At 35.7% G+C, this 24,755-nt stretch overlaps 1 protein-coding gene across 3 annotated transcripts in view; it reads right to left on the reverse strand.

Annotated features, from left to right (window-relative positions):
* The window catches only part of FOXJ3 (forkhead box J3), a 116,961-nt gene that overhangs the window by 65,273 nt on the left and 26,933 nt on the right, over positions 1-24,755 (reverse strand). For all 3 annotated transcript variants that reach the window (XM_090269233.1, XM_090269234.1, XM_090269232.1), the window contains exons 3-4: positions 10,280-10,604; positions 4,192-4,266 (exon numbers count right to left, since the gene is read on the reverse strand). In XM_090269233.1, the coding sequence (XP_090125359.1) occupies positions 4,192-4,266; positions 10,280-10,604 (400 nt within the window). The remainder of the gene's footprint in view (positions 1-4,191; positions 4,267-10,279; positions 10,605-24,755) is intronic.

Consider the following 24,755-nt stretch of genomic DNA (forward strand, 5'->3'; position numbering starts at 1 on the left):
AGATCACAATCTCAGAACTTCTAACAGTTAATTCTCCAGCAATAACTTTGTTGTTTTCTCACAAACCAGGAGACCCCAACATTCACAGCCACTGAGCCTTTATAACCTTCCCATCCACAGACAAGAAAAAGTTACCGACCCACCCTCCAAACAAACAAAAAAAGAAAACACTCTTTTTAATATGAATTCACTGTAGTTATCCCTCCCAGGACAGGCAGGTGGCCTTCACAGGGTCTTAAACTTCTTAGCTATCAGTTTTATTAGAGCCCATCGCTGCTAATTAATTGTTAACGTTATTTCCTATAATCTTTTATTTCCTTTAAAGTCAAAGTATCGTTTTTCTGAGCTGGGGAAGAGAAAACAAGGTTGAGAAAAGATCAAGTGGAAAGCAAAGAAAGAGAACTCTATATTCCCAAACTAAATTTAGCTGATAGGATTTGTTTTTCAAGAATGTGAGCAAAATATTTACCTTTAAGATAAGTAACAGACACATGGGAACTGCAGATGACTTTTACAAGAAAAATTAGAACAAAAAACCAGACAAAAATACAGAAAGTAAAGCTAATGAGAAAAGAGGAGACTTTAAAAGACAGGAATTAAAAAAAATAATGGAGATAGACTATAGTATGAAGATACAGGGTTGTAATCAACGGAAGAAAAAACAGAAACCTGTCCCCAAAAAAGCAGCAGTTATCAATGCAAGATATAATTTCATTTTGTGTTTCTTTAAGAAAAAAAAAATAATGTGGCTGTTTGAAATTAGTTTCAAGGAACAGAGGAAAATGGATTTCAGATCATCAATGTTCACAGAAGGGTATCAAATATTAAGGGCTTTTACGACAACAACTAATAGCAAATGGAAGGACTGAGTCAGAAAAAAATAAAAATATCTGTAATTCAACAATACTCTTCAAGCGTAGGCTGGCCTTCATACTGCTCTGGTAATACAGTGAACAGGTAGCTACGTATACCATAAAAAAAAAAAAAAAAAAAAAACAAGAAAAAATATGCTATATGAGCTACTTCTACCTCTACCTGTTGGACTCATCTGGGTCATGGCAGTAGCTAGCAAAATCCTATGGGGCAAAAGTCCACCCCATACCCAACGACCAAAACTACTCCCACCCCACCTTGGCTCAATGGTTTTCTCCCACTGTGGTGAGGGTGGTTTTGGAAAAGCTCCTCAAATGCCAGGAAACACTGTAATACAAAAAGAAAAAACAATTCATAAGTACCAAAACTTAACTAACATTTTGGCCTCCCTCTCAAGGAAGATTGATTGGTACAGTGAAAAAAGCACTAGTCTAGGAACCAACGAACGAAGTGTATTCTGCTTGTTCAGCATTCATTCTAAGACATGTGCTGTACTCCAGGTGACTTGAGGAGAGGAAACCAAACAGTCCCTTTCAGCTAAGGGTTCTTACTAGACCAGCAGAATATAAGCCAGAAGCTGCTGATGGCAATCTCTGACACTAAATGGGCTGAAAATGTATCCAACAGAAAGCTAAGGGATGCAAAGAGAAATTCCTGACGAGAAAACTTAAGAACCAGGCTCCAGTTCTTACTGCAGATATTTTCTCCCTTAAGTTGATCTGTAATGGGTTTCTATGACTTGGAAGTAAGTGTGGCCAATATACTTGGGTTCTAATTCTTCCATGAACATGGGCAAGTCATTCCTCATTTACTGGCCTTAGTTTCCTCTTCTATAAAATGGGATAGATCTGAAGTTTTCAAAACATTTTTAAGCAATGGAACATTTTTAAACAAAAACTTCCTTTTCATATCAAAAATTTTAATGACTTTATTGATATAAATGTATTTTTTTTAATCAAATTTACAACACTTACTTCTGACCAAAATCAGTAAGGACAATGGACAGTTAAATCTCACACTGAGATTGAAAAAAAAAACTCTGTTAGTATAAGTGTACTTTATAAGATCAAATATACAATATTTACTATTATGACCAAAATCAATGAGAACAATGATGTGTTTTGATAAAAAGCAGTTTAAAATTGGAGACTAATGGTAAAAATTTAAAGTTTTTATTTACCTCTCAGGATTCAATTTATTTTCATATTTTGTTTTGGTTGTACTGATTCAAAAAAAAAAGTTGTAAAGAGTAACATGTGTTTTCTACATCTCCCTCACCCATGATACTATTTAACCAAGATGGAGAAAAAGCCTTAAGTTCTCCACAAAAGAAAACCTGACAGTATAGTTTTTTTTTTACTAGGTCTCCAGTTGGTTAAAAGTTAGTATATAATAGTTATACATTCATGTGTGTGGGGTTTTTGTTTAATAATTTAAACTTCATTTAAAAATTAAATCTGAACTACATGTTTATAGAATCCAATTAATGCCTTCATAGAACTCTTAATAAAACAGATAATAATTGCTAAACTCTTAAGAACCCTTTCAGTCAGATTCATATATACTCACTACCCATAGTAAGTTGCAATGAAACAAATAAATGAAATGATAAAAAGTTATCACTCCTTTTTTAATAAGCCTGCTTTAAAGGAAAGAAAAATCTCACCAATTCCTAGTTACCACCTTGGACAGTTATGAACATAGGCAAATAATAAACTGGGTCAAATACGAAAACTACTACAATAATCTATTTAATCTTATTAAGAACCAACTTGATGGGGCAGCTCACAGTCGGTGCTATAAAGCATTCATTATTTAAAGAGTGCCTGCTTTATATAAGAAATGAATAACTCTTATCTCTTGTTAACCACCAGGCAGAGGATACAATACATTCATTTATTCAACAAGAGTGTCTCCTCAGTGCCACCAGGTACTGTGCAAGCAACTGGGGCTAACAAGTAAACAAAATACACATGATCCTACCCTCATAATTTAGACCTTAACCTAAGGACAGTAGATAACCAATCAAGATTTTAAACCAATAGTACATATGATTGGATTAACATTTTTGAAAGATCACTGGCTACTATGTGAAAGTTACTATAAATTGGAGACATAAGTCCATGGATATAGAACAGGAGCTGCTACAATGATGACCAAGTAATAGGAACTCAAAAGAGGGAAAACTAACTCATTTGATGAGGGTTGGGAGGAGTGGAGAGTTTCAGAGAAGCACTGCTGCAGCTCAATCTGAAGATTCCAGAATAAGCCAGACAAGCAGAGAAAGGGAGTTGGTGCATTAAGAGAAGACCATATGGAAAGCATGTTTGGAAAACTTCAAGTAGTTCCTCACAGGGGGTCTTGGAGCAGGTGAAACAGCTAGAAAGGCAGATCAAGAAAAATATAGTAAAGTATATTTTATAAAAGAAATATCTATAGAACACTGGGGAGTACCTATTTTAAGCAGGTGTTAACATGACCAGGCTTACATTTTGGAAAAATTTTTCCGGAGACACTTAGCCTAAAGAAGACAGTAAGAAATCTAAACATCCAAATAAGAACGCATGCTTGTGGACAGATACACTGTTTCAAATCTTAATCTAAGAATTTATCATGACAATCAAATATGCTCCAAGCAAATGTCTGATCTTAGAAACCAAGCAACTAGTATCAAATTCAGGTCACACTGCAGTTGACATGGCTATTGTGGCTATTGAAACAAACAAAATGAAAGAAGTCCCTGTAGATGAAATACTAAAAATGTGGTGATGTCAGGAGATAAATGGAACAAAGAGGAAAAAACAGCAACTAAGAAAAAAAGGAAATAACAGAAAAACAATTATACTTCAGGGTCAGAATTACATCCACTTGTCAATTACACACAAATCTACCTCTTATGCATAATAATTAAAAAGTGTGGTTCCCAAGAAGCAGTTCAAAAAGCAAATTTAATTTCATACGCACACCATAGAAAATAACCAAAAAAAGCTAGATTAGAAATAGCAAACTGTAACAGGACCAGCTCTACACTAGCTAGCTTCCCACTGCTTAAAAAGGAAGCGCTCCCTGCCTGGCTGGTCCTTGAAGCAAGCCAACGAAAATGAGGGTGAGGGGGACAGGGGTAGGGTGGGGTGGGTTGAAGAAGGAATTGCTATTTTCACAAATATCCCTGATCAATGAACTTCAATGCTCTCATTCTAATTATTTTTCTTTATTTAACAACTATAGCTTAGATACACATACATAGCTTAGGTACAGTATAACATGACAACAGATATATAATGAAGAATCCAATTATTTTAAGAAAATAAATCCTACCTTTCCAGGGTCATCCTTGGATCGAGGCACTTTAAGGAAACACTTGTTCAGTGACAGATTATGTCGTATGGAATTCTGAAATTAAAGAAAAACCAAACAGTCATTGAAATCCAAAACACAAAATCCACCTTTAAAAACAGAACCAAAAATCTAAATAACTCTATGTACTGGAATACAATTACAAATGGAATAAGTTTTTTAATTGAGTTTCAAATTTAAATCTTTTTTATTTTCAAATTATGAATGCTACAAAGCAGTTATTGAAACGTTTCTGGTGAGTATTACAAAATTCCAAACAATGGAATGTATGTCCCATTTTAAATATTAAGACATTTTAAAGATGCAGGAAGATGTCTACAATTAATTATTTTGGCCATTAGAGTCCACATATAAATGAGATCATATGGTATTTGTCTTTATCTGACTGGCTAATCCATTGTTTTTTCATTGTTTGGAAGAGATCATCATTCTTTGTAGCTGTCTACATTCCAAGCAGAAATAGAACTCTCATTCATAAGTATTAAACTGATGTTTTGGTAGTAAAATAGCCTTGAATTTATATTCATCTTTTAAAGACTTCTTTAATATCAATATTGTCCCCTATTTTCAGAGCGGCATTATTTACAATAGCCAAGATCTGTGGAAAAACTCTGTTTGTAAAAATACAGAAAGCATATTTAGAAAGTAAAAAACACCTAGAGAAATATGAGTGTCAAGATATGTATATACACACACACAATAAAGAAAAGAGATTACTCCAAATCTCCCAACTTGGGCGATTTCCCCAAGGAAAGAAGTTGGAAGGTAGAGAGTAGAAATACTTAGGATGGTCCAGGTTAACCTGGAGAAAAATAGCCTAGGTTAAATAACAAATCAAGACATATTGCTTGGCCTTGAAATGCCAGCCCCAAAAGTAGTTTCTCAAAAGTACAGTCTACTTGCACTACAATTACTTGAGATAAATTTTAATGCAGAATCCTAGACTCTATCCAAGATGACTAATTAAAATTGGAGTTGTCACCCAAAAATCTAAATTTTAAAAGCACTCTTAAGTGATTTTTATATTAAACTTGAGTATAAACTGGCACCTCCAATTCAAATCAACAACCACATTCCTACTTGTGTTTCTTTTCTTGTACTGTGGGAATCCTGGTTCCCCAAAACATCAAACATGTACCCATTTTGTTCTACACTACCAAGCACATAAAACGGTTTCAGAATTTCTCCCAACCTCTTTTCTGGGGAGTTACTGGAGGTAAAGACTGACACTAGCAAAATATCACTACTAAAGAGACAAATCTAAGTAAAGTTCATGATTTCTCTGCAATTCTTTTCAACCTTAGTATGTATGCTATGAAGGTATATAATCAGGAAGCTCTTTTCAAGTGTCTCGAATTTCTGTTCTGTGATTATATTACCCATTTGATATGATATAAGGCTTGTTTTTGCTTATATTCAGTTTTAAGGTTCCCTTTTCCCATCCTTTTTTTTCCCCTATATATTTTTGAGTTATTTTTAATGTGTAAAACACATGGTTCAAAACTCAAAACTATACATAAAGGTATACTTGAAATCCTGTTCCGTTCTCTATCCCTTCTATTTGGCTCCATTCATCCCCTATAGGTAACTATGTTTTTATTATGTTTCTTGTTTATGATTCCTGTTTCTTTTTACAACAATAAACAAATACGTAATATATTTTTATTTCTCTCCCCCGAACACATAAGAAGTATAGCATAATATACCCCACACACACAAATAACACTCTTCTGTGTTCTTTTAGTACTCTATAATCCAGTAACATAATAGGTTAATTTTCTTTTGTAAGGTGAATAGCGCAAAAATTTAAAATTTTTTCATATAGTTCAAATTACAAAATGATTTAATTATAGGAATTCAGAGTGTGGCTTTTTTAAGATTTTATTTATTTATTTACTTAGAGAGAAGGAGAAAGAGAGGGAGAGAAACATGAATCAGCTGATTCTTTCACACCCCCAACCAGGGACCTGGCCCACAACCAGGCATGTGTCCTGACCGGGAATTGACCCAGCGAACTGTCAGTTTGCAGTAGGACGCCCAACCCACTAAGCCACACCAGTGTGGGCCAGAGAATGTTTTTAAAACTCTTATGGAATATTCAAAGAGTTAGTTTTAATATATAATCTCCCTTCAATGCCCTGATACAAAACGAAAGGGAGTTTAACCTAAATATTAAAATTCTATTTGAATCCTTTTGCGTGACCATGGCAACATTTCCTCCTCTGGGTGACTAGTTGGCTCTACATTTCTGGCAAGGTATTTGACAACTGTTTTAGGACCCTTCTTCCGCCCTATTTCAACCAATATAAACTAACTTCACAAGATCTAAATGATCTCCCACTTTCCCCTAACCCATCTCCTCCATACCTAAAGAAAATGTAGTGAGCAGCAGATCGCAGGAGTGCGCTAAACAAATCTAAGGACAGTAAATGGGAAATAAAATCTGAAAAGAGAGATAGGACTTGAACAAAGGAGGAGAAAAACCAGTTTTCATTTGTCTACACTTGAAATTCTCAAAATATTTCTATGTTTCCAAAATTAAAAGTGATCATGGCAAGTTCTAGGCACGTAAGATGGGGTTGAAGAAGCTTTTTTTAAAGAATAATTATGAAGCAGCTATCTCTGAAAGTATTAAGTCTGCCTAAAGCAACAGAACAGACCAGAGAATCTTTCTCAAGATCTTTTGGTTCTAAAAGCAACACTATCCTTCTCCATCTACTCCCATTTCTTCTCTTTTACCCCTCTCTCTTCATTGTATCCAAATCATGCATCTTCCAGTTGAAACTGTATCAAAACTGTGTCACTGCTTCTAACCCAGTTTCACACTATGACTTGGGCTGGTCAGCAGCAAAAAACTCAGCAGACAGTATTTGGCACTCTCAGGTTGACTCACTCAAGCAAAAGCTGAGGTCAGACAGGTAAACCAGGTATATAATCGAACTTTATATGCTATTTCCTACCAAATTTGGAGCAAGTTCTTCAGCTTGGCATTCAGAGATTCATGGGATCTCTACATCTTGGCTCTATCCCAACACTTCTGCTCTCTTAACAACCATTTCCTAGAAGCTATTAAAAAGACCTCCCCAAATCTTACTTTTCTTTAAAGTACAACTAAATTTCACCTTCTCAATAGTTTTCTAAGGCCTCGCCTGTCCTTTTACTTTCATCGCACTTCGTTTTTGTGCCACTGACTTTATAACTTCATCACATTTCCCATAAGCTCTTCTGAACTCTCATAGCAATTAACTTCTCCCTTCATTTAGTACTCTTTACTAGGTCACATATATAATGAATCTTTCCATGGCTTACACAGAGTAGGTGCAACCAATTATTCAATTCTTCATAGCACAGCAGTCTATATTTCTCTATTATAGAGCTTTTCATATAGCATCATAATTACTTGTTTATACATTATCCCCCTCATCCAATAAAAATTACAAGCTTCCTCAACAAACAAGTGTTGGCAAGGATGTGAAGAAAAGGGAACCCTCATGCAATGTTGATAGGAATGCAGATTCGTGCAGCCACTACAGAAAATAGTACGGATATTCCTCAAAAAATTAAAAAAGAACTGCCTTATGAGCAGCAAGCCCACTTCTGGGTATATACCCAAACAAACTCAAAACAATAATTCAAAAAAATATATGTACCCCTATGTTCAACCCAGCATTATGTACAATAGATAAGATATGGAGGCAACCCAAGTGCTCACCAATAAATGTGTGGATAAAAAAGCTATAGTATATATATACAATGGAATATTACTTGATCATAAAAAATGAAACCTTACCATTTGCAACAGCACAGTACATCACTGGTCACAATACATCAGTAAATGTCTTTAATAAATATAAGGGAGGCTTAAGAGAAACAAAACTACCTACCATCTGATGGTAGACCTAAAGCTCCATAAGCCCCTTCTTCCATATGCGCACACACACATGCCCACATACATACACACAGCACACAACTGGGTAATTCCTACATGAGAATATGAATATACCATGTGTAGATACTAAAGAAATTAAGTTTAATTATTTGTTGCATAACATAAATTAGGTAGGTAACTAATTTGATGAAACATCAAAAAGCCTAGATAAGGATCTAGGGATTCTCAAAAAGAAGTGGTTGATTCTGGGGTGGCAGCAGGGAAGGTATAAGATGAGCCTAGAACATCTTGTGATGCCAGAAAGTTAGAAAGTGCTAAACCAACAAAAAATGTGGTTATGTCAAAACAGCACAGGAGCCAGTCTGTTAGAGCTACCAATAGCCAAGGCTGTCACAATTTGAGCAACAAACAGTAACAGCACAAAGAATAAAATAAATACTAGTGAGTGCATAATATTACAAACAAGTGACTGCATGAATTCGTCGGCAGCCGTCCGTCTCGAGAGACGATGGTGTAGCTTCTTAAGAGTCTATCTGCACGGCCGAGAATGGCTGTGCAGTCCGACTCGGGAGTGACATGGTATCTGTCTCCTCCCGTGTTGAATCGACAACTTGCGATGACGCTGAAGCTACAGAGCCTGGGCAGGGTGATATGGAGGGCCAGCTGTTGCCCATGCAGCAGACCCCCCCTCTCTTCGCAGCTGAAGGATCCAAGGGAAAGACTGAGTCAATACAGCTTGGCTTCAGGTGCGCCGCAGGAGTTGCCGGTGTTGACTACAACGTCGAACCGCCTTAGGGATTCCGGCTCCGGATTTTCTGTCGGAGTTTACTCCCCTAGCCTTTCCCCTGAAGAGGTATGCCGCAAGGCAGCGGAGGTTTTTTGGAGTCAGAGTTTTCCTTCTCTGATGTACCCTGACTGGAAGATCGAACCAGCGACACTTAGCTCGCAGGCCGACGCTCAATCCACTGAGCTAAACCAGCCAGGGCATGAATAAACAAAAGGGAAAGGGGTAAAAGTCTTTCTTACAGAAGAATCCCAATTAATAAATGTGTAAGGCATAAAGAAAAAAATGAACTCACCACTAGGGAACAATAAAAACTGCAGGAGTTATGATCCACCAATAAATGCTAAAATTAATGAGCAAAATTTAAGAAGAAACTGTGTAACTGAGTGTCCCCAAAATATCTCCCTAAAAATTTTATAATTTACAAAGTGAGAAACAGTAATAGTGGAGGAACCTGGCACATACCACATTAACCTAAGAACCAAGATTAACATTACCACTAATAAGATACAGTGACACGAAGTATCCCTGATATGATACACAGACAAGGGCACATGACTTCTGCATTATTCTTCCCAAAAATACATTATCTCACACTAATCATGAGAAAACATCAGACATCTCCAAACTGAGGCTCATTCTCCAAAGTACCTGATAAGTACTCTTCAAAAGTGTCAAGATCATAAAGACAAGACTGAGGAACTGTTACAGATTAGAGACAAAGGAGACACAACAACTAAATGCAATGTGGCATCCTGGATTGGATCCTGGAACATAAAAGGACATTATTGGAAAAACTAATGAAATCTGAATGAAGTCTATAATTCACTTAGTAGTTAACAGTACTGCTTTAGTCACAACTATTATACCAACATCAATTTCTTAGTTTTTAATCATTGTACTATGGTTATATAAGATGTTAATATAGAAGAAGTGGATGAAGGACATATGGAAACCCTTTGAATAGTTAGTTATGTAACTCTTCTCTAAATCTAAAATTCTTTCAAAATAAAAAGCTTCTAAAAAATGTTGGATGATGAAAACATTACTAATTGCAATACTACATTGTTTTATTTTTACCTAGACTCACTATAAACTTACCTGAACTGTGACTTTTGTTTTCCAGTGAATGCTACATTATCTCTGCTCTTACTTTATGCTGGGCCAGTCATAAAACACAATAAAGCTCTAAAAACCAATATTCAACCAAAAATAGTTACTCACCTAATTAAAAATACCTAATTTCCTTTGACCTTCTAAAAATGACTAGTAATCAGAATTTCATTTTCAATTACAAGCCTCCAGAGTTTTATCTTCAGTAAAAGTCAATATTGTTATTGCTTACAGCATAAAAATAATTTAAATAAAATCCTTACCTTCCAACCACTGCCAGCCTCTCTATAATATGGGAAGTTATCACATATCCACTGGTAAATCTCACTTAGTGTCATTTTCTTTTTGGGTGAGCTATTAATTGCAAATGTAATGAGGCTGGCATAACTGTATGGAGGTTTCCCGTCTTTGTGCTGTTGGACTTCTTCCTGGTCCAGGGTTGTATTTGGGTCAAGGAGTGCATTCTTCTTGGAAATTCCTGTTCCATGTGCATTTTGTGTAGCATCAGATTTTTGGATAGCTGCTCTCATGGTGAGCTGTGGTAACCAGTCCATAGATGTTAGGCTGCTCTCCAATTCAGATGTCATCCTGAAGGTAAATAGACTCCTTAGTCAGTATCAAGGAAAGAACCCCTCCTTCTCAAAATATCCAATATTCACAAATCTAGGAGTTCCAAAGTGAGGGAAAGCCTGAGTTAAATCTGGAGGAAAAAGATTTGAGTACATTAATGACCAAACCAAATATTTAAGAGACCAACATTTCCAATCTTTTTTTATTTTCATCCTCTTCAAAACACAACGAATTTGGCTTTAAAATGTTTAAGATACAGAACAATATATACAGACAAAGTGATTCTGATGCCAGCCTTTATTCACCAACACCAAGGACCCTTTAGAAACTTAAGACTGCACATCTGCCATTTCTTTTACACAAATTTTAGGGGAGTCATAAAAACAAAAGAAAACCAAAAGTAAAGTGAAGGCAAGAAGTCTGCACAGTAACTGAGAAATCAGCACAGGAATCTTCACGGAGGAAATTACGTAGAGCTGAGATGGTAAAGGGTAAGAAGAGTAAAGACAGGTAGACAGGAATGTCAAGGAGAAAAACTACTTGGGGGACTGACAGTACAGAAGAATGCAAGATCAAGGACACTGATGAACAAGAGGAAAGGAGGACCGGCAGGACCAGGCAATTTCCTTTTTAAAAAACAAGTCAAGGAACAAGTTTAAAAAAACTAATCAAATATCTGGGAGCACTGAATATAAGACATTATACCACATAAACAGACATCAAGAAAAGAAGCATTAAAAGCTTGAGCACAGGCTTAATGCAAACATCCAGTGATCTGGATTTTGTAATGTATTTCACTCCAATGCTGAAAAATTCAGATCATTACCAGCCAAAGAAAGAAAAACGAAAAACAAAATCTGCCAGGTTAATACATTCTGGAAAAGGGAAGAAGCGCCTCTAAGAATTAAAAATACAGAAACAAATGATGATACTTCACTATGGAATTGCTAACTTTCAAGCAGAAGGTACAAACCTTTCTATGTTGGGATCAAAGAAGTAGGAATAGTGACCCTGACTATAAAACAAATAAGAATGAACGGTTTCTAAATGGTATCAAAATGAAGGAAAAAAGAAAACAAAATAAGAAACTTAAAGTACCTCAGTCAAAAGAAAAAATTGTGTGGCTAAGAGAATCCCATATAGGTCCTTCATCCCAAATAGCTGCAGTTAAAAGCAACTTGGGGTATGAACTTAGGATCTGAACTTCTGGTAGGCATGAAGAATTGATCAAGAAAACAGGCTCCTGAGCCAGGCAGACCAGAGCTCAAATACTGATTGCACCAGTTACTCTACCAGGTACTTGCGATGGGACTATGAAAATGTTTAATACAGTATCTCTGAATACTATACTTTCTCATCTGTAAAATGAAAAAAATACTACCTGTGGTTAAAATATTACTTTGAGAATTAAATGTGATAACATATGCACAGAAGAAACATCCAATAAGTATTAGTTATTCTAGGAGTACCTTGGGAGGATACTAATGCACTATAAAGCAAACCATTTATAAATCAAGAGACAACCATGAGGATTCTATCTGCACTGTCAGGAGAGTCCTATTATACACTGTTTTTCAGATATTTAGATCCAGTTTTACCATTCTCATTTTCTCAAACTGCCCTCATTTCTATTATATGCATATCTCTGGAACCTGAACTTTAAATTCGTCTATACAGCACCTTCAGAGATCTTAAAAAAAAAAGGAACTTACCAGCCTGCTCTACAATCTCAGCAGCCAGGAATGCTTGCTCCCAGCATGACATAAGTTAAAAGAACTTGTGGAACAAGACAACAACATAATTTAGAGATCACAGAATATCAAGAGAGTGGGTAAAGTACCCTAGAAATTAGACACCAATCTCTGATTCAATCTAAAAATGAAAAACTAAGGTCTACTGAACTTAAAAGACTTACCCAAATTCACAAGGTAGTTAACAGTAGAACTAAACCAGAGCCCAGAGCCCCTGATGCCCAATCCAGTAGTTTTTCTACCATTCCTCATTTGTAAAATGAGCATAATAATAACCTCACTGATATAAAGTACTCAGAACAGTGACTGGCAAATAGTAAGTATTCAGTAAATGTTAGCTACTGGTGGTGGTGGTGATAATAGTAGTTACTGCTATTATTATTCACATTTCATTCTATAAACATTGGCTATTATTAGACCATGCTGTCACCCTATTTGCCTCAATTAAGTCTTCTCCACTGAGTAGCTTTATTTTGTTCAAATTCCCAAAGCAGCTGGTCACACACATTTGCAAAGTTAATATAAAAGTACATTCCAAATTGGAATAGAATTGATATTGCAGATGTTCCCTATCGAGAACCATCTTCAACTTGTTTCCTTCCACCAGTACCACTAATTGACTTTATGATAAACTAGGGTTGCAGATTAGATCCCTGATCAGGGCACATAGAAGATCAATCAATGAATACGTAAATAAGAGGAACAGCAAGTCAATGGCGCTTTCTCTCTCTCTCAAATTAATGTTTAAAAGAGAGACTTCATAAGTCAAAGTAATATAATGAAACATACAATAAGTAGGTACTTAATACATTATAATATTGAACAAAAACTTACAATTACACATGTATAGGGCTATGCTACAGTAAGATTTCATATGCACGCGCAAACACGTGTACACACACACACACAAAAACCCATAGTCCAATCAGGAAAGTCAAACACAATAGCCGAAAAAGTGTACAAGGCTGAGCTCTCTGATACAACAGTTCAGAAAAGGGAGAAGACAACATGAACTGAAGGCTTAAGAGGAATAGAGGGAAGAAGTTCAGCTAAAACTTGAAGATCTAAATAGGCTGGGAAGATGGCCCCTAGTCATCAAAGACCTCATGAGTAAGAATTACTCCATTGTTGGGCTTATTTCCATCAACTTCTGCTATAGCAGATTTGAAGTACAGTATAAAATTGCTTTTAAATTTAAACTCGAAATAGTGAGGTTTCTGTTTGGGTTGCAATTTATTAAATTTTATATACAGCATTCCCTCACTTAGCGCGGGTATTACGTTCCAGACTCCCCCCCCCCCCCGCAAAGTAGGAACCTTACATTTATTCTACACTCTTAAACCTACATAACTTTAACAACATAGTATACAGTACCACAAAATCCCGCGATATAGTGAAAAATCCGCAATAAATAATTAAATACAATCTTTTTAAAAATCCTGCAATAGAGTGAGGCCGCGATACGTGAACCGCGATATAGCAAGGGACTACTGTACTCTTGGTAGGGAAGAGAAAGAATGCCTCCACTGTTGGTGCTGGGACTGGTCACAGCAGTGGTTCTCCGTGAAGCACTGAGGACACAAAAAAATGATCATTAGATTCTGGCCAGATCAGTAACGTCAGACAGAAACCTCTTAGTGAAATGGGGGTGACAGAGGTCCACTTGTATTGAACAGATGGCAGTAAATTTTAAAAGAGCATGGGAGGCTCTGAGGAATCTGGTTATGGAAATCTGGTTAAGAAATGTCATCCCTTATTACCTCACCTCATTCCAAAAGCTTCCTAGCTGGCCTCTTAGGCTCTTGATTTCTCACCACTCCTCCCTGCTAATCACCTCCAGACTCCATGCATATACTTCAAGAGAAATTTGTCAGCACTGTTTTCCATGTCATCATGACCCAAAACTTTCAATGGTTCTCCTTCTCCTATTATACTAAATCTAACTCATTTTCAACTACCTTAGATTTTATTAATCTTTTATTAATCCTTCTCTAAATTCCTAGAGCATTATAACCTCAGTCTGGCATTTACCATACTGTTTTTATGTATAATTACATATATGCCTAAGCTTTCTGTCCTCACTCTCTCTTCCCACATCCTCTCCATTAAGGATAGTAAGTGTACCTCAGATGCTACTTAACACCATGCCAGGTACACATTATCTGAAAAATACTTTGATAATGAATAAGAGTCTTCCCTTCTGAAATGCCTTTTTCTTCTTACTCTGCCTAGCTGGTTTCTTTTTTCCCCAAGACTCAGCCCAAACATCTCCCTTTCCAGAAGACCTGGTCAATTCACCCTTCCCATCCTCTATCTCCTAAATTGAACTAGATCCTGCTCCCATAGTAGAATATAAATACTCCTATCATAGGATTTATAAAGAATAATTATCTCTATCTATCTTTCTCCCATGAGACCATAAGATCCTTGAAAGATACTTTCTTACTTTCTTCTGTCTCCTCAATGCCTAGTAATATAGTAGGTAAAGGGTTAATAAATGGTGGTTAAATTATTAAAATAATAACTATCCAATGAATGTGTAAATGTGCTCTTCCCCTAAGAAGACCATACACAGTTAAAAGCTAAAAGAAAGAGGTGAAAGAAAAGAGAACTCAATAGCATGAAGTAAGGCTAATCACAGGATCAAAATCCTTTATGAATTGTAAAAAAGTATGATTCAGAGCACATACTGACAAATAGCACTACATAGAAACAGAGATAGTTCTATTTAAATAGAAGAGAAAAATGGGAAGATGAAAGCAAAGATAAAAAAGATAAAAAGATAACATTACTTGTGGGAGAAAGCAAACATGGAGAACTTAAATATGAAGTTCTTAAATCTCTGACAGTATCTACTGATTAAAAGAAGTTCCATGAGGAATTTTTCTGCATAAAATGAAAAGGTAAAGAGCATAAGATATAAGAATTCAACATTAAGTCATGGCACAGGAGGAGGAGAGGGGGTTCTAATCCCATGTCAAGAAACACTGTCACTGACTGATGTGGCCCCAAATATGCTTTTCGCTACTTTAACACATTGCTTGGCCTCTTTCTGCAACTTCCCTGATTCCCAAGGAGTAGTCAAGGATTATTACTAGGAAGTTCTCAAAAATGGTGAAATGGGTAGAGATATTGTTAGTTCCCTAGATGGAGTTAAGAGGAAGACATCAAGGAAAACAAAAAGAGTAAGAATAATGAGGGTAATGATGTTGACCTACATATTCCTGAATCCTCCTACTCCATTCTAGGCACTTGGCATTTCATCATAAAACTTTGCAGCATGTGAAAAATTGAGCAACTGAGAAGTCAAAGGAAATCCTTGTAATTATCACAGCAGTAATTCTGGTCACATGCATCTCAGGGGATATATACATATTTTAATATACATATCTTTATATAACTATTATTATAGCATCTCAGCACTCAAGGCAACCAGAAGCAAAGTCTGTGGCAGATACTACTAATTGCCTAATATCTGTTTTTACCTCTTCCTTAGAAATACAACCCCAATTTTATTCTGGAGGACATTGCACCTTTCTCCCTTCCTGCATACTGCAATGTGGACACAATAGCTGTTACTCCAGTAGTCATCTTGGATCATAAGGTGACCTCTGAGAATGAAAGTCACACACTGAGGATATGGAAGCTTCGGAAGCAGAGAGAAGGAATCTTGATCACTCATTTTTTTGTGAAGCGATTATGAAGCTGCAATCCTAGTCCTGAACTGCCTACTACAAATCTCTACCAGTAGATGAATGCAATTCCTAACAAACATGAAATCTGGGACATGAAAGTGGGGTGATACAAGTAACAGAATCTAACTTAAGATACTCTCTTAAAAGAAGAGTTGATGAGGCAAGTATTAAGAATTCTGATATTGCAGGTTGGAAAGCTGTGACACTTATTAAACAGTGATGAAGAATTTGGTCAAATTGTTATCTACAGAAGTTGGCAAGCAAGCCAACTGAGGCTACAGCAAGGGAGAAATACAGGGAAAATTTAGAATGTCTGTATGTGTTGGCTCGTTCTTGCTACCTGAAAGTCCTAAAAGAGAAATAAACTTCAATTAGAACTGCAAGCAGAGATGGAGAAAATGATGGAGAAAATGCAGATTTGCCAAGTGAGGTACTCCCTGCCTATTGTCTGCAATTTAAGCTAAGTCCTATAATTCAAAGCCTTGCGTGGCTGAAAAAACACCAACTGCTTCTGAAGTAACAAAATGAAGTAATTGCGTGCTAGCTGTAAAACTGCACACTTAGCAGTGGAGAAGACCGGTGCTCTGCCACACAAAAGAAGTACTGTAAGGGTGTTGTTGTCTTTCCACCCAAGACTGTTGTTTCAATGGCCTCACCAGAACCATCCTTCTCTCAGGAGCTAAAAAAAGTCAATAAATTTGGATGGGAAAAAATACATTCTTTAATTCCACTAACTTATAACTGAAATTTAACATTTCCTTTAATTATGAAAACAGACACCAAATCATTAACAGTAGCATTAACAGTACCTGTGACTTTGCCATCAAAAAAATCACAACAGTATTCATATCAAGTGACCAATGTCATAGCTCAAACTTTTATTTAAACTCATCAACTACTTCAAAATTATAAATATATCAGACTTGCCCCTAGATATTTTTATTTAGTGTGCTATTTTTTTTTTAATAATTTGTTTGTTTATTTGATTTTTAGAGAGGGGGGAAAGGAGAAAGAGAGGGAGAGAAACATCACTGTGTGGTTGCCTCTCACTCACGTCCCCAACTCAGGACCTGACATGCAACCTAGTCATGTGCCCTGACTGGGAATCGAACCAGCGACACTTGGTTCGCAGGCCAACGCTCAATCCACTGAGCCACACCAGCCAGGTTCATGTGCTATTTTAAAGGCACATCTGTTTCTCTGTTACAAAGTTAATTATTTTGCTAACCATATTTCAATATAAATAATTGGTTTCCTTTGTAATCCTAAATATTTTGTTTTATGAATTTTGAGACATTATTCTGTGAAGGGTCCACAGGTTTCATGAGACTGTTGAAAGGGTACCAAAGCAAGATTAGAAATCCCCAGGGTAAGCACAGCACAAAGGGTAGGGTCTTCACATTCTGTTTGGGCAGGTGCTTTGGTTCAAAGCTGCAAAAAGTCTAGAAACTAAGTTTTTACAGATAACTGTATGAAGGTTGGAAGAGAGAAAAGATTCTAAACTGCAAAAGCCTCTTTAAGTTTCCAAAATAATACCCATCAACAAGCTCATTAGTAAGAACTAGCTGTAAATCTGTACATTTCCCAGAAAGGGCATTTTCACCAAATACCCATCTCAAATACAGCAATGGAAGATACTGTACAAAGTAAGACCTTTTAGAGGACACAGATGACAATGGAGGCTCCACCAAAGAGCAGAATCAAGGAACTTTTTACATTATCAGAGAGTCTCTGCCACTCCTATCCAGTAGGATTTTGTAATATGGACTAGTGACTTACTGAGTGTTTCCCATTATCCGGTCTTCTGCTTTTAACTGCTATTATCCTATTCTTTCTCCTCCAGTATATATTAGGTATGTAGTATGCAGATTTGGTGTGTAGGTCTTTGAACAAGAAGCCACTCTGGGCCCTGGCTGGTGTGGCTCAGTGGACTGAGCGCCAGCCTGTGAAACAAAGGGTCACCAGTTCAATTCCCAGTCAGAGCACATGCCTGGGTGGTGGGCCAGGTCCCCGGTTAGAGATGTGCGAGAGCCAACTGCACATCAATGTTTCTCTCCCTCTCTTTCTCCCTCCCTTCCCCTCTCTCTAAAAATAAATAAAATCTTTAAAAAAAAAAACGACTCTGGGATCTAATGAAAGCTTGCAGAAAGTCTGGTTTTTCAACTAGATATAATAACTGGATAAAACACTACATGTGGACATTTGGGTACCCAAAGGGGCAGACACTGGCAGAAATATGAAAATAAATGAAAAAATCGATTACGGATTGACTTTACATTTTGTAACTATGTGATGTAAAAAATTTTTTTTAATTCATAAATATATAATAATTTAAGCTATTTCCAAGCAAAAGTAGGTGGTGTTACTTTTTTCAAGGTTAGTTATCATATACCAGCCAGATCAAAGTTTATATTCTTTTAATTTCAACAGATAACTGAATAATAACAAATAAGTGAATGTCCTACATTGGAAAGATACTGTTTAGTAATTAAGAACACAGGCTCCAAAGCAAGACTGCCTGGATTTAAATCCAATCTCTTCTACTTTTAGCTATGTGACTTCAAGTAAGTTAACTTCTCAATGCTTTAATTTCCTCATTTGTAAAATAAGGATAAAGACAATACCCACCCTCAAAAAACTGTTTGTGAGGATTAAATGAGTTGATACATACAGAGCACTAAGGATAGTTTCTAACACATAGTAAATAAGCACTCAATAAATATTAGCTATTAATATTATCAAATTCATACGCTTTAGAATGGTCTAAGTTTTAAATGGTTGCCACTCTTATGTTTTTGATTAACATACCATAAATCCATCAATAATCACTTACCAACTTCAATGGAAATGAGCCCCTCATTAAATTAGTTACTCTAAAGAAGTAACCCAGAAAGGATTATGTTTTACAATCTTCAGATTATATGAAAATTGAAAACATACTCCCACAGAAATAAGATCACATGATGGTTCCTAAAGCAGCCCATAAAAACTTACTTACTCTATTGCATAAAGCAGTTCTAAGTCCACAGACTAAGAGTGTAAAAGCCCCAGTTGCATATCTCGTAGTAGAGAGACTAAGGTTTAACAAGGAAAAGAAATAACTTTTTTCATTTTCCTGCTGCAGAACAAGTTGCTCCTGACAAAATTTCAATATTGTGTATATCTGGCATACTTCTAATAACTACCTGTACCTTGGATCTCCTATCTCACAGTACCCTAAGACTCCAATATTGGCCTCCAATGTGGTCATTATGAACTCTAAAATTAATTACTTGCTCTTCTCCAGTAAAATCTCCCACTTTTCAGAACAGTTGATCTCTGCTCCATTTATTTTCTTTAGGTATATTTTATTGATTATGCTATTACAGTTGTCCCGATTTTTCCCCTCTTTCCCCTGCTCCACAGTTCGATTTTCTGGTAGTTCTGCGTTGTTTTCTTTATTTTAATCCTTAACGGTTGTGCGAGGAAGCGAAGGATGTCCATCTACGCCTCCATCTTGGCCGCACAACTTCTGTTCCATTTAGAAGGAGAGTAGACAGTATCAAACTAATCTCCACTAAGGTATGAATAACTGAGCCTTTAAACTTCCTATAAGTAATGACCTTTGTAAAAGCTAAAAAAAATTGTCAATGCAGTGAAAATACAGGTTGAAAAGAAATCAAAACTCAAAATAAGGAATCCAATAGCAGAAGGTCATTCTTCAAAACTCAACCCTTACAACTTTTCTTTTACCCCCAAAATTCCAAAAATATTCACAATACAGCTTATACAAAAATTGGGGGGATTTAGTGAGCAACTTCATCTGTAAACACAATTGTGATTTCAGAGATATTTACAGTAAAATCAAGAGATAAAAAAAGAACCTCATTAGCTTGTTCTTTCAATTCCTGTTATTACTTATTTTGGTGATCAACAATATTCTTTAAGATCTCCAAGGGAAGAAAAGTTCACAACTTAATCTGTTGTGAGATTTCTTATTCACTGTGATTTAAAAAGAAAACAAAAGTTTCAACAGGCTAATCTCGATCTCCCTTGCTAAAGAGAAGAAAATTTCTTTCAATTCTATCCTAGAAAATGAGAACTGGTCAGAGTTCTCTTCATAATGATTTTTCATATGTTTTGTAGTAATAACACCACAAGGGTTCTTTCTTCTCTAAGTTTAAAGTCCAGAATTTCTTCAATCGGATTTGAGAATCATAATATACCTACTGCTCTTCTCTAGATGCTCACCAAATTATTCCACAAATATGTAATCTTAGATTCATGAAACTGTATTCTAATTTCATATAAGCTATACTCATAGTCCATTCAGGGTACAAACTTAAGAGGTCATACCATCAAAAGTTATCTTTATATTATATATGTAATTCTCAGCTTAAAAATATTTTATTCTACAGTTAAGGGAGGAAAATAAATATGTGGGAGCATTAACCACTAAACTACATTCTATCATTAAATAAATACTATATTTTGCATTTAAAGCTCACTCTACCCACTGAAATCCCTATGTTTCTGAGTAGTTGGAAAGACTGATACCCCTTTGACACAGAACACTCAAAGCCATAGCTGCAGCTGTTATTTAAAAACCCAGATTCTGCTATTAATACATCCTATACTTAGTTTAAAATATATATATATATAAATAATAAAGTCCTCTGAGTAACATGTGTCTACTGGTTCATCCTATCCCTTTATAAAGTATCCTGACCTGTTTGCAACCATACTGCCCCAACTCATCATACATTTACTGGATACCATTCATCAGTGTTATCTCCACACTTTCTGCTTCCATGGCAGTATGGCAACAGTGCTGGTAAAGGACTAACATTGTGAAAGGTGGTCTCATCTTACCTTTTAGTGTTAAGTATGATACACAAAAACATGAACAACTTAAGCTGCTATATGTGATATCTATGATTTAGCAGTCCTCAAAGTATGATCCAGTGACACTTTCAAGGGATCTGAAGAGTTAAAACAATTTTCATAATAAGATACTATCTGCCTTCAACCCTGGCCGGGTAGCTCAGTTGGTTAGAGCATCGTCCCAATATGTCAAGTTGCGGGTTCAATCTCCAGCCAGCACAGACAAGCAGCAACCAACGAATTCATAAATAAGTGGAACAACAAATTGATGCATGTTCTCTTTCTCTCATCAATAAATAATTTTTTTTATTTGTCTTTTTCACTCTCATCCTCTCATACGTGTACAGTAGAGCTTGTCAGATGCTATGCAATGGGTGATATCATAACAGACTGAATGCAGAGGCTGAGATAAGAATCCAGCTGTCTCTATTAAGCCAGATATTTTTAAATTTTGCAAAAATGTAAACAATACGAATCTCACTAAGTTGTTTTTATAAAAGTTATTTTTCATAAAACATGTTATCAATATTTTAATTTTTCTTAGTTTTAATTTCTAATACAATAAATTTTGATAGATATAACTAACATAAACAAAAGCTCCTGAATATTAAGTAAATTTTTGAGAGAGCATAAAGTTTAAGAACCATGTTATCATCTCAAAGACTGAAAATAGCTGTTTCTAATATAGTATAATGTAATAGAAAGAGTAAGGGCTTTGAAGTCACTCAAAGAGCTTGAATTCTTCTGGGAGTGGTAAATATGTTGTGGTGATGATTTTATGGGTGTATATATGTGTCAAGCTTATCAAATTGTACTATGTCAGTTATATTTCAATAAAGCTGTTCCTAAAAAAAAGAGAAAGGAAAAATATTTGGGGTTTGGTAAGTATTAGCTAAGACATAAAAAGAAAAAACCTTAAAAGAAAAAAATTGGTAAGCTGGATATTATCAAAACTGAAAAAACTATTTTGCTCTAACAAAAATTTTGCATCCAAAATATATAAAGAACTCTTACAATGCAATAATAAGAAGACAAAGAACCCAGTTTTAAAATATGCAAAAGTCGCCCTGGCTGATGTGGCTCAGTTGGCTGGGCATCATCCCACAAAGTGAAACGTCACTGGTTTGATTCCTGGTCAGGGCACATGCCCAGGTTGCAGTTTCGGTCACCAGTCAGGCACATACGAGAGGAAACGGACGTTTCTCTCTCGTATTGATGTTTCTCTCTTTCTCCCTCCCTTCCCCTCTCTCTAAAAATAAATAAATAAAATCTTTTTTTTTTTTAATGTGCAAAAGATGTAAACAGACATACAAGTACCCAATAAGCAAATAGATGTTCAACATCATTAATCAGGGAAATGCAGATTACGATCACAATGAGATACTACTCCACACCCATCAGAATGTCTAATTCAATTTGAAAAGCAGTAATAATCTTTTTTTCATGAATTTAGTGTAAGCCATAGGTTTCTTCTTGATATCCATAACAAAAAATAACTACATTTGTGCTGTAAAGTAAAGCATGAATGTTTGAGTGTTCCCATTTTACATGTCTTCCAAACCAGTGCTCCTCTCATTATCCTACGTGGGCTTCTCCCCATGGTTTTCTATTTCTTGATCTACAGAGCTACCTGAAATTTACTGAGCACTATCTTTATCTTAGCTTAGATTTATTCAAATAAAATACTTATCTTCTCCATAACCTCCATGAATGTACTTTTTTATATCACTTATTTATCACTTTGCAAGCTCCACAGATATGTGTCAGAGAGGGGAGCAAGAACATTAACATAACTGTGAGAAAGTGGGTTCCTAAGCTTAATATCTCCCTTCAGCACCACAGATCTTCAACAGAGACCTGTCCATAACACTTGTCCTTCAGGTTCTCAAATATGTACTGGTATGGGGCAGAATAATCTTGTTTTCCTTTTCTTTTGTTGCTTTTATGAGAATCTTGTAAGTATTCAATATGTATCAGTCAAACTGTATAAAATTGAAAGAGTCATCCAATTTCAAATCCACAATTCTGAAGATACTGTTTTGCTTTGAAGGTGGGAATCAAGTCCCTCATTCACTACCCACGTGACTATAAGGAAAGGGTCTGAACTCTAAAATCATCCTCTCTTAAAATCCTAACTCTTCTCACCGAACACCTGACACGTGCTAATTTGTATCAGACACTTCCTGCAGTGTTTTGCTTAGTATACCATGCCCTTTCTCAGAGTTGTCTCCGTCCCTAGGGTCCTAAAAGTCATATCTACACCACCATTACTACAACAACAAATTAAAGAATTTGAACCACAGTTGATACTTGACCCAAGTGATTCACCTGAATGTTCTTCCTCAGGAAACTGCTCTCCTGAATTAAGAAGTTATGAACTTGAGAGGTACTGGATGACCATGTGCCAGCAAGATAAAGAAAGCTGGTTTGTAGAAATGAAGAAATAAATTACATTCTGAGAAAAGCAACAGAGAAGACAGCATACTGCCTAGGTTCCTAAGAACGTAAGTTCTGTTCCCTCAAGAGATTCAGCTATCTCTGGGTTCTATAAAATACCCCAATATTCTCCAAATAAATATTTTGCTTTTCATTTTCATTTGATATATCCAGTGCTCATTCCTTTACTTGCAAGCAAACAAAGCTTCACTAAAGTAAGTTTAGTAAACCAAATCATGTAACTTTTTCAGTATTATTATTTTATACTATGTGCACTGTTGGTAGGCACAGATTTTATATTTATCTCTTCTTTTACTTTGCCAGTATATTCAGTGGTTTTTTATTCCCTGTTACCTGATAGTATTTCCCCCACATAAATGAATTCATGACAACTCAAATTTCTCCACCATACCCCATAAAACAAAGAAAACTACTGCCTCCCATAACAAATTTTTTCAATTTTACACTGTATTTCAAAATTAAATCACTAGTTTTATATCATTTTTTCCAGTCTCCTACACTGATATTTTCCTTTTGCACTTATTTTTTTATAGTATCTTCTATTAGGTGGGATTTTTTTGTCATTCCTCATTTAAGAAGAAGACTCAAATTATAATAATGACAATCAAGAAGCAGAATTTAGTGATTAAGAGCATGGGCACTGGAATACAATCTATGTATAAATCCCAGCTCTGTCCCTAATATGCTACATGTGCCTGAATCACTTAACTTTACTTCAGTTTCCTACTCTGTGAAATGAGGACAATAACTGTACCAACCTCACAGAGTTATTGGTAGAATTTAATTAACATATTTTAAAATGCTTAAATAGTGCCTGGTCTAGTAGTAAGAGCAACATAAATGCTACTAATAAAGCCAATATTTAGTCACAAAAGTAACTTTTATAATGCCCTGAAGTCAATGAATAGTCAATGGTACTCTTCAATACCTAATGTTCAAAAATGGAATCCCTAAGGCATTAGGTCATCTTAGGTCAAAGATTCTATTACATCTAGGACTATCTAGACCAGCACTGTCCAACAGAACTTTCTGTAATGATGGAAACGTTTGTATGCTATTCAATTATGATAGTCACTAGCATGTGTGGCTAATGAGCACTTAAAATGTGACCAGTGTGACTGAGGAACTGATTGAAAGGTTTGTTTTTAATTAATTTAAATTTAAATAGCCATATGAGGCTAGTGGCTACTGTATTAGACAATAAAGCTTTAGAAGATAAGCCAGAAAAGTTCAAAATACATTTTAGAAAAAGTTTCTATAATGGTCAAAATTAAGAGTTTTTCATTACTCTTCATTTAGTTGGAACATGCCACAACTAAATATGAGAATAGATCTTATTAATTCCAAAAATGTTTGATAAAGATAATGATAAACTATGGCATTGATAATGCAAAAGCCATTTC

Source organism: Furipterus horrens, unplaced genomic scaffold (assembly GCF_987537825.1).
Source record: "Furipterus horrens unplaced genomic scaffold, mFurHor1.1.pri manual_scaffold_3, whole genome shotgun sequence".
NCBI lineage: Eukaryota > Metazoa > Chordata > Mammalia > Chiroptera > Furipteridae > Furipterus > Furipterus horrens.